General features: G+C 39.3%; 1 protein-coding gene across 4 annotated transcripts in view; it reads left to right on the plus strand.

Moving 5' to 3' along the window:
• Positions 1-926: 926 nt before the first annotated feature.
• The window catches only part of LOC118742292 (gastrula zinc finger protein XlCGF57.1), an 88,734-nt gene continuing 77,982 nt past the window's right edge, over positions 927-11,678 (plus strand). For 3 of the 4 annotated variants that reach the window (XM_036474259.1, XM_036474258.1, XM_036474256.1), the window contains exons 1-3: positions 927-1,060; positions 1,183-1,268; positions 1,351-1,575. In XM_036474259.1, coding sequence (XP_036330152.1) covers positions 927-1,060; positions 1,183-1,268; positions 1,351-1,575 — 445 coding nt within the window. The remainder of the gene's footprint in view (positions 1,061-1,182; positions 1,269-1,350; positions 1,576-11,678) is intronic. The other variant, XM_036474260.1, reaches the window with a different exon arrangement.

An 11,678-nucleotide genomic window follows, 5' to 3' on the forward strand; every position in this document is an offset into this window, starting at 1 on the left:
GCCTCTACATCACCTTCATGACGAGGCCCAGATGCTCCCGGTAAAGGAGCATAACTTAATGCTTTGCAAGCAGTTCCTCGCTGGGAGCTACAGACGTGGCCATCCCAGCGGACAACTGCTCGCGGAAGAGCCCTCGCCACGGCACGTCAGGAGGCATCTTTACGAACTGACAGACGAAGTCCAGAGGTATATTAAACAACCTCTGGACCCGACAACCTACCGACAGGCCCTCAACGGCATTCACAGGGAATCAGTCTCAAGTTATGTAGACTCCCGCCCTGTGAATGCCGTTCTAGGCACACAACCACCGGACGTGGACGGGACAGAACTTTGTCTGCCTCGGGAGACCCGCACAACAATAGCCCAACTTCGCTCTGGCTATTGCAGCAGGCTCAACAGCTACCTGAGCAGAATCAACAAGGATGTGCCCAACCAATGCCCGGCATGTGGAGAGTCGCCACATGACTCCCGGCACCTCTTCACATGCCCTGAGAATCCCACTCAGCTAACGCCCCTGTCCCTATGGACAGCCCCTGTGGAAGTCGCACACTTCCTGGGCCTCCTCTTAGCTGAAATAGACGTCAACGATGATGGATGAACCGTCCCAAACGGGGTTTAGTAGCCGCTACAACAACAACAACAACAACAAGTATAATTTAATTTTTTATTAATTTTGGCAGTTTCTTAGTGCTATTTCTGTGCTCCAAGCCACTGACATTGTCATATTAAACTACATATTATTTTTTGGGTTCTTTTTAACAACATACCGATCCGTTTAGTTTAGTGTTACGAACTCCCAAAAATTACATTTAGGGTCTTTTGTACCTATAGAAAATGATATATACATACATACATACATACATATATACACATCAAATCTACTACTATATCTATTAAATCCATATTAAAATAATATTTGTTTGCAGATGCCATATCTACTGTCTACAGATGGAGCTTTAACTGTGCAAAAAGATGTTAAAGGGGGATTGACAGCACAGAAAGGTGGAGTTGTTCGTCGGATGTTTGTCGTAAATGAACCGTTTGCACCAGGAGCTCAACGGTAAGTCGAGCGTTCGCTTATGGAATATATTTAATTTGTAAAAATATGTCTTAAAAATAAAAAACAAATTAAAAATTAATATTGATTTATAGTATAGCAATGGTATTTATCTTTTATTTCAGAGTCATAACTGCAGGTACTACTACACCATCGGTGGTGAAGAAACAAGACCAACAACAAGTGCTCAGTATTAACTGCGACAAAAATTGTAAGCATCCAAGTCCATGCACACCAATCGAGTATATTTAATAGTGTTTGAAAACAAAACAAAATATTTGCTTTTGATTTAGACCTACTTGTAGATCAATCAGATCAGTCACATTCTCTGACTAATGGTATCGTCGACACGAAGTCACAAACCATTCTAACAACAGCTGGCGCTAAAACGCATTTCAGTCCCATCGGGCCGATTCATCTCACTGCAGAGGAATGCAACGAGATATTAATGAAACGAGCGCTTGCCGCATCTCACCAGACTCACACGATCACTACTCCAGACGGACATGGGACGACAAGTAAGACTGTAAAAATTTCAAAGAAATTCTAAGCTCCCTTCGTCCGTGCCTTTAAACATCGTGTGACGATCAACTACTATTTCCACTAATGTATAGGCTTTAAAAATTCATTAAAAAAGCGCAGGTATTAGAAATGCTAACATATGTACTGATCGTAAAGATCTTCAGTTCAAACGAATTTTTCAACTTCCGATTTAAAGTGTTCGATATTATTGTTTTGGTTTAAACATTTTGAAATAGTTTTGGCTTTTATTATTATTGTTAAAGGACATGAAATTTGTATTTTAAGGATCTAAATGAATTTAAAATCTTTTTGTAAAATCACGCGCTGTTTTCAAAATTGACTACATTCAAGAATGCCAGTATAAATAGTTTTGTAGGTGTTTCTCCATCAGCAAATCTGCAACATTGCTTAAACAAATTTTAGCTTAAAATGAGAATGCTAACTTTGTACATACATATGTATGTATATGTATATATGTATGTACATATCGCATGTTTAATAATATTCAGATGTACTTCAAAATTTACGTTTTTGGTGATTTCAGCATACAATTAATAAGCTTGATAAGGAGAATATGTTCAGCTTAACAGACGATTTAGCTTCCCCAAAATGGAGAATGTATGTGTCTTTCCATCTATATTTTGGTATACCAACTGTGAATTGATCGAACTTTGATTGCGTTTTTCCACAAAATTCAAAGTTTGAAATAATTTTGGATATTATCAAATGTGCGATGTGTTCATGGATAAACGGGTTTTCGATAAAATATTGCTACGTGAAAATTAAGTTTTTATACAACAGTTCTAGTATTATTTCTGATTCCATTAATTTGTGGTTGCTTAGAAAAATTAAATTATACATATGTTGGTGTTAATGTGGCTTGGTGTTGGTGCATAAGGTTTTTGTGTGCTTACGCATAAAATCTTATATAAAATTTTAATTTTAATATTTATTCATATTTCATACTTAAAATTTAAAAATTAACTTCATTTTAACTTAACTTACTTATAGCCGATTTCGCCAGCAGTTTAACTGCAAAATGATTTCTTATATTCCGTCAATTTCCATATAAAGTTCAAAATATTAAAATCATTTTTCACTTAAATCGCTTTCGTGAAATTGGCTGTTAATCTCTTAAATTTTATTTTATTGTTTTGATTTTCTTTTGTTTTATTTCCTCTTATTTTACATAATTTTTAACCAGTGTACTTACAAACATACTCGTTTTATAATATTACGAGGGGCACTAAATATCTTTAGATGAAAACAAAATTTTCAGTAAAAGTGATCTTATTATTTTTCAAAATATTCTCCAGTGAAATCGATAAAATAAAAACGCGTTTTTGAGCTCGTCATCGCAAAGCTCTTGTTAAAAATGGAACATCCTACTCGGTTAATCTCATAGCCGATTAGCAACGGTTGATAGTCGAGTATTTATTTGATTAACCGCTCGAATGCGATTGTTCGCACACCACCGAATAGGGAATTAGGGACGTCAGCGCAGCTGGCCCAGCGAAAATTGACCATTCCCACGACAGCCGGTTCTACGTACCGGAATGACTCGGGTTGTACTCGACGAAGGGCTGTTGTTTCGGCGATCTAACCCGCTCGTGTAAAGTTCGCAAGCGTTTTTTGTTAAAGTTACTTTTTAATCAGAGTTCCTGAGAGCAAGGCAGTAGTTCTACAGTTCCATAATCAAAATTTCAATAGTTCTGTTAATTAAAGCCAAAAAAGCTAAAAAAACAAAAGTCTCTTGCTAACTTCAAGCAGCAAGCCTTTTTTCAGCAAAAACAGTTCTGATGCCATCAACTTACGCCTAATAGGCCAGAAAAAAGTCCACCGAAATTTTGAAAAAAAACAAAAAAAAATTTTACACTAAATTTTTTTTATTTTTTATTTTTTTTAATTACTTTTTTGTCAGAGTTCCTGGCAGCAAGGCAATAGTTCTACAGTTCCCTAACCAAATTTTCAATAGTTTCGTTAATTTTACCCAATAAAGATAAAAAACAAAAATCGCTTGCTAACTTCACGCGCAGCCTTTATTCAGCAAAAACAGTTCTGATACGACCAAATTACAAGAAATAAAGAGTTCTACAGTTCCCTAATAGCCCCGAAAAAAGCTCCGCAAAATCCAGAAAAAAAAACAAAAATAAATTGTTACATACCCTTTTTTTTATGTAATTACTTTTTAATCAGACTTCCTACAAAACTGCATACGCAAAATCTTTCTAAGGGCCGTTTTCTCAAGTAGTTCTAAAAATATATCTGCCCTTTAAAAACAAATTTTTTTCTCAAAAAACGTGTTCCAAGGGCAGATAAATTCTAAAAGGTACTTGCTCGTAATTTCTACCAGTTTGCTTCATTTTTTTTTTAATATTGCTCAATGGGTGAACCTTTGATTTATATTGTTTTTGTTAAAGAATTGACTATATTTTTATAAAAAATAACTAAAATGAAATAAAGAAAAGATTGTGAAAACTTCTCAATATGTGAGGTGGGTGTAATTTTTTCGACCACTGTATTATAATGTACGTATGGCAATGCCATCCTATAGCCAATACAATAAGCCAATCAGGTGATCAAAAATTATTTAATCGCCACAAGCAGCCTACCGTTCAATAGGTATTGATGTGCCCTTTGCTAAAATATACCTACCTACCTATAGGATGGCATTGGCATACCGTCGCCTGGGTAAAAGATTGTCGTAAGCGCAGTTTTGACGATTTTTAGTTATAGATGCAGTAATATATTTTGAAATAAGGTCTTTCGATTGGTGTTATTTGTTTTTAGGTATCTCCTTTAGTTTCCGAGATATTGACCACAATTTTTTCGATGATTTAGTAAAAATTTAGTTAGTGATGCAGCCATATCTCCTTTAGTTTACGAGATATTGCGTATAAAGTGTTGTTAATTTAGTCGAAATTTTGATCACATTTTGTCGTATTTCATACAATGTGGCTGCCAAATTGTGAACAAATGACGATTACGACATAATTTTACTAAAGAAAATCCTTCATAAACTCAAAACTAATTAACAATAAACATTAAAAATTAAATAATTTAAGAATTTTGTGAACTAGTAACATTTTCAGAGACTGGAGAAATTCTATCCTCGCGTTTTTGAGAAATTGCATTCCAAACTTCAATCGCGATTTCCCACAACCTGCCGAAATTAACATACGGCAATCTTTTACCCAGGCGACGATACGTACATTATAATACAGTGGTCGAAAAAATTACCGCCACCCCACATATTAAGAAGTTTTCACAATTTTTTCTTTATTTAATTTTAGTTATTTTTTTATAAAAATATAGTCCGTTCTTTAACAAAAACAATATAAATCAAAGGTTCAACCATTGAGCAATATTACAAAAATTTAGAATTTTAGAATTTATCTGCCCTTCGAACATATTTTTTGAGAACAAAATTTGTTTTTAAAGGGCAGATAAATTTTTAGAACTACTTAAGAAGACGGCCCTTAGAAAGATTTTGATATGTAGTTTTGTAGGAACTCTGATTAAAAAGTAATTACAAAAAAAAAAAAAATGTATGTAATTTTTTTGTTTTTTTTTCTGGATTTCGCGGAACTTTTTTCGGGACTATTAGGGAACTGTAGAACTCTTTATTTCTTGTAAGTTGGTCGTATCAGAACTGTTTTTGCTGAATAAAGGCTTGCACGTGAGGTTAGCAAGCGATTTTTGTTTTTTAGCTTTTTTGGGTTAAATTAACAAGACTATTGAAAATTTGGTTAGGGAACTGTGGAACTATTGCCTGCTGTCAGGAACTCTGATTAAAAAGTAATTAAAAATAAAAAATTAAATTTAGTGTAAAAATTTTTTGTTTGTTTTTTTCCCCCCAAAATTTTGCGGAACTTTTTTCAGGACACCTGCTGTGTATGCCAGAGAAGACTACACTACAACTCCACCTCAGTCAAGTGCAATGCTTGCGGGGGTGGAGTCACCTCAGAATGTGCTCAGGACTACGGACACATCGGCAGTGGAGCACATCAAACAGAGCAGCCTCCACGGCTAATCCCAGTCCACCTGAGCAGCTCACAGACACCACGACACAACAACACAATAGACCACACCACAACCACGACAGACCACACCACAACCACGACAGACCACATAGCAAACAGAACCGCACACCACAAACACGCCACCGCCAACAACTCCTGGTTCCTCCTACATTCTGCACGGTATGTCAGACCAGGACATTCCGTAATGTGACATCAGTCCAGTGCACCACCTGCCTTGGCTGGTGCCACTTTAGGGCATGTTCAGGTCTGCGCACCCCGCGAGATTGGACGAGGAACTTCGAGGGCCCGTGTTGCGCTGTTCGGTCGCAAACCCCAACTGCGACGCCACCCACTACCGTCACAGGGTGGCAACCTCGACAGCAGCGCACACAGCCAATGGCGGCAAGGCCACACACATCCCTCACACCCCGCATAACTACACGTCTCCCGAACCACATCAAGCTCCTTCAACTGTAACGGACTTCAGAGCAAGATCGAGGAGATAACCGTCTTCATGGGAAGGCATGGTATATTGATAGCTGCGGTCCAAGAGACGAAGTTGGACAGCAATTCAACATTGTTGAATTGTGCCGGGTACAACGTGTACCGTCGAGATCGCGAGCGAGATAATGGTGGAGGCTTAGCGTTCATCACGCACCACATCGTGCAGTGTCGTCTTATTGAAGCAGACATTAACCGCAGGGATACCACCCTAGAATGTCAGATCGTTGCTATCCGGTCAGGCGATGTTGAGCCCCTGTCACTTGCTGCCCGGCAGGATATCACCCTGACATAGGTGCGCTCCTCAGAGGTGAAAACCGTGTGATAGTAGGTGACTTCAATGCGCGCCACTATCTTTGGCACTCAAGCCTGTCAAACGACCGTAGGGGAACAGACTTGGCTGAGCAGATAGACGATTCAACATTCTGCACAATGAACGACGACGCATCCACCAGGATTATGGGCAGCTGCTGCAGCTCGCCAGACATAACACTAGTCAGCGCTGGTCTGATAAACAGCGTATCATGGCGACCTATGCTGACTTTGGCATCAGACCATCTGCATCTCGATCGATAAACCAACCGACTTTGCTTCCGCGGAACACCGGACCTATATCAATTTTTCTAAAGCTGATTGGAAAGGCTTCGCGGAATTTACTGAGAGTACCTTCGCTGCGCTTCCCACACCAACCGACGTCCACCCTGGTGAACGTAAGTTCCGGAGGGTTGTCACTGCTGCTGCAGCTCGCTTCGTACCGGCAGGATGCATTACGGACCCACGTCCAAATTTCCCTGCTGAAGCGGCTGTTCTAGCCGATGAGCGTGACATCCTTCGACAGGTCGATCCCCGTATCAGTGATCTCAACGCGGACACGGCAACTAGGAACGTACATAAGCGGAAGAAGTGGGAAGAGCATCTGAAGAACTGTAACTTCATCTCTGGTGTGAGTAGGTTTTGGTCAACCGTGAGGTCACTGTCCAATCCGACGAAGCACGACGACAGGGTCGAAATTTCTTTCGGCGACCATGCTTCGTCGGACCCGGAGCGATCTGCGCGCTATTTTAGCCGGCAAGCGTCGAGTGACCAGAAAGCTGTACAAACTACCAACAACTTAAGGTGGCCATCGGGAAGGCGAAAGCCTCCAAAGCCATGTGTGCAGACGGAATATGCATGTTGATGCTGAAAAATTTGGGTCTTGCGGGAGTAGCGTACCTAACGGAGGTCCTGAATATGTCTATGGCCACTCTCATCATCCCAGTCATCTGGAAGGTGGGGAGAGTGGTCTCACTGCTCAAACCAGGGAAACCAGCCAACAAAGGAGATTCTTATCTACCGATAACACTCCTTTCCCCGGTAGCGAAGACCCTAGAGGCCTTGCTGCTCCCGTATTTCACAGTGCAACAACAGCACTTAACGCCATAAACACTCAGATAACACGTGGCCTTAACCGCGACCGTCCCTGTGAGAGAACTATTCTAGTAGCGTTGGACCTGTCAAAGGCGTTTGACACCGTCAGCCTCTCCACGCTAATAGAAGATATAGAGGCTTCCTCTCTCCCACAGAGGCTCAAACGGTGGTCGGCGAATCATCTGAGTGGTCGACACTGGTCGGTAATGTTTAGAGACAAATCGGGCAAACTTAGAAAAATAAAACAGGGGGTTCCACAGGGTGGTGTCCTTTCCTCGCTACTGTTTAACTTTTACATTTCAAAGCTCCCTCAACCACCACAGAGAGTCTTGATTGTCTCCTACGCCGGCGATTGCTCTATCATGGCGACTGGGAATGGAATTGATGAATCGAAAGTAAACGGGTATCTCTCCGAGCTTTCTCGCTTCTTCACTGCAAGGATCCTAACCCTCTCCCCTACGAAGTGCTCTGAGATCTTGTTCACCACCCGGACGAAGGGAGTCAGGCTACCGCGGGGCATTCACGTCGATGATACAACAATTCCGGCGGTGAATAACCCCAAAATACTCGGAGTAACCTTCGACAGTCTGCTCTCCTTCTCTGCGCACGCAACCGCTATTGTCAACAAAGTACAGAGCCGCAACAAGGTCCTCAAGTCGCTCGCCGGCAGTATATGCGATTTTTTGCCATAACTTTTCCATTTATGCAGCTAGGAACATGATATTTTGCAATACTACCACCCATTATCTATAGAAAACTTAGAGTGAAAATTACAAAGATCGGGACACTATAACCTATAGCTCCAATACAAATGGTTGTTCAGATATAAGATTTTTCGTTATAACTCCTCCATTTTGCACTGTTGTCACTAATTATCAAAACAATACTTTCAGTGAAAATGGCGAAGATCGGGTCGCTATAACCTATAGCCTCCATACAACTGATTGTTCAGATATGAGATTTTTTGCCATAACTTCCATTTATGCAGCTAGGAACATGAAATTTGGCAATACTTCCACCCATTATCAACAAAATACTTACAGTGAAAATAACAAAGATCGCGTCACTTTTACATACAGCTCCCATACAACTGATTGTTCAGATATGCGGTTTTTTGTTATAACTCCTCCATTTGTGCAGCTGGGAACATGAAACTTCGCAATATTCCCACCCATTATAATAAAAATAGTTACAGTGAAAATGGCGAAGATCGGGTCGCTATAACCTATAGCCTTCATACAAATGATTGTTCATATATGATATTCTTTGTTATAACTTCTCCATATATGCAGCTGGAAACATGAAATTCCGCACTATTTTCTCTCATTATCAACAGAAAGTTTACAGTAAAATTAACATAGATCGGGTCACTATAACATATTTATTGCCTCCATAAAACTGATTGTTCAGATATAGGGCTTTACCATAAAACTCCTTTATTTGGACAGCTAAAGTCGATAAATTTCGTAAGCTATTTTATAAATAATAATACAAAGTCTACTGAGAAAATCGGTTTACATACCGATCTCACAGCAGTGAAAATCACTTAGATTGCTGCTATATAAGGTATATCTTCCATACCTCTGATTGTTTAAATATGATTTTTTATATATGTATGTATCTCCTCTATCTATGTGAATATATAAATTTTTTCTAATGCAGTAACTGTTAAAGTAAAATTTTCAGATGTTCATGAAAGGTATGAAACCTTCGGCATAGCCGAAGACAGCGCTACTCTTACTTGTTTTTGGATATGTTCAGTGCGAAATGCCCATTCACAATGAGAATACCACAAAATTACAACCTTCGGACAGTTGTATACTTTCTACAAAAAATAAATGGCTGCTCATATAGTGGCTGCATTTCTTTATTCATTCTGAACGTTTGGAATAAACTTTTTGTTTACTTATTCTTTAGAACGTTCCTGATGATATGTTAACGTATATTTCAACGCACCTGGAATCTATAAAGAAACGCAGCCAGTATTTTGAATAATATAATATTTGGTGACAGACATATTTTGGAAATGCTACGAAGAAATACCAGATGTCGGTCCCTGGTATTAACATTAATCCAAAACTCTCAGAGGCACAGATTCAATTGTGTGTTTCACTGTCGACGTACTCTGAAGATCTATGAATGCTTCTTAAATGGATTTTGTACCAAACCGATATTACTACTACCATCCGAAAAATAATCTGACAAAGATTTCAGGTGATTTACGAAGTGCCCAGTTATGACATTTCACATTTCATTTGGCAATTCATCGCGTTCCTTGTAAAAAGTTATTTATAAACCTTTGGCTACAGCGGTCAACAACACATACAGGTTAGAAAAAAACCAGCTGTCAACGCAAGCTCAACGCTCTTTTGTATGTAGGCATAGCAATTATACCAAGCTGTTTATAGAACTTTTCTTTCTGTGTGCCCGTAAGAGCGCACTACTATTTTAGTGCTTGCAGCTGCTCATAGTGGCTTGAACCAAATCAAATTTGGTGGGTCAACTTAGAACTCTATAATAAGTGCCCAAAACAAATTTCATGTCGATAGCTTCGAAAACAACGAAGTTTGTGTAAGTCGGTCGGATCGGATATATCGCGGCTATATGACATAGTGCCTCAAAGCGAACACAGTTTGGTAGGCCAACTCAGAACTCCATAATACGTACACTAACTGAATTTCAAGCCATTAAAAACAACGAGGAATCAAGTTCCGCTTCCCCTGAACCGTTTTCGGTTCTTTTGGAAATCGAGTTTCGGTTATTCTGGTACCGTTTTTCAGTTTTTCCGTTTTTTTTAATCCTCCGGAACCGTTTTTCGGTTCTTTTGGAATCGAGTTTTGGTTCTTCCGAAACCGGTTTTCTGTTCTTTTGTAATCGACTTTCGGTTCCGTTTGAGCCGTTTTTCGGTGCTTGTAAGAACTGGACCGGCCCGTTCTCTAAAGGAACCGGTTCCTCGGTTCTCTGGATCACTAGTAGAAGGACTTGGCACAGAAGAGAAACGTCTCGCATGCTTTATTGTATTGTGCCAAAATCGCTCACACGATTAAAGCGGCAAACAAGAAGAAGAAAGAAAATACGGTAACACACTGCCAAAAAAGCTTGTGGGACAATTTTTTATTTTGGAAAGGAAAGGCACCTCCGATTTTCCTATTTCTTAGGTTTCCAAAGAACGAGGAGCTACCGTGAAAGTGGGTATATGCATGCGGCTTCAAGGAATCAGGAGACCATTAAATGTTTGTTCTTAAATTTTCTGCACCATCCGTGTTATGATATGGATTTTCATTCAATGTACTAGTTAGTTTACAAATTTACAAGTATAGTTGTACAAACACAAAATACTCGGAGACGTATTCGAAAATGGAAATTGAAAATGATGTTACATCTGTTTTTGGATTCAGTTTTCGGTCGTTTTCGGATCCATTCTCTCACTAAAGTGTGCATCCGAAAATAATAAAATCCATATTTTAAAAGAAGGTTATTTTACTCTAAAAGTGTGTACTGGCCCAATACCAGAGTTTCAGTTTACACTAGTAGCTAATGATAGTCGAAAATTGTTCACTACTACTCTTGATGTTTACATGTATATTCTACGCTGGTAATACAAATTTTGCTACCGGTAAATAAAGTTCCTGTAAATTTTTAAACCCTTTTCGAATTCTGTGTACTCTTGTAACCAGTAAATTTTGTTACCATCTCATAAGTTGGTAACAAAATATTGCCCCGTGAAATATGCAATGCCAGAATTTCCACAATTCTTCATAGCTGAATTGCTGAATATTTTAACTGCATTACCAACGTACCTAGAATCGCGCTGACAAGAACTGGTAACGTTTTTTGGTAGTAAAATATTTCGATTACAAAATCCTCGGTAAAGGGGAAATACACGACGCCAGCTTGCTGGCGCCATCAAGTGATAGCACCATCAAGCTCGAAGCATATAAGATACCAGCATGCTGGCACAATATTTATTTCTGTACAAATGAGGTCCCGAAAGATCGAAATGAGTAGGGCCGAAATTTCAAAGTTTGTCTAACATTTTGATAAATCGTCACTAGAGACGACGGTGAAAAAAGACGCATAAAAAAAATTGTAGGAAAAAAGGCACTTAATAAAAACTTCGGCGAAGAAAGACGCGTAATCTAGTTGACGGCGAAGAAAGACGCGTAATC

The sequence above is a fragment of the Rhagoletis pomonella genome, unplaced genomic scaffold (assembly GCF_013731165.1).
Source record: "Rhagoletis pomonella isolate Grant_MI unplaced genomic scaffold, Rhpom_1.0 Rhpom_scaffold_00007, whole genome shotgun sequence".
Taxonomy (NCBI): Eukaryota; Metazoa; Arthropoda; class Insecta; order Diptera; family Tephritidae; genus Rhagoletis; species Rhagoletis pomonella.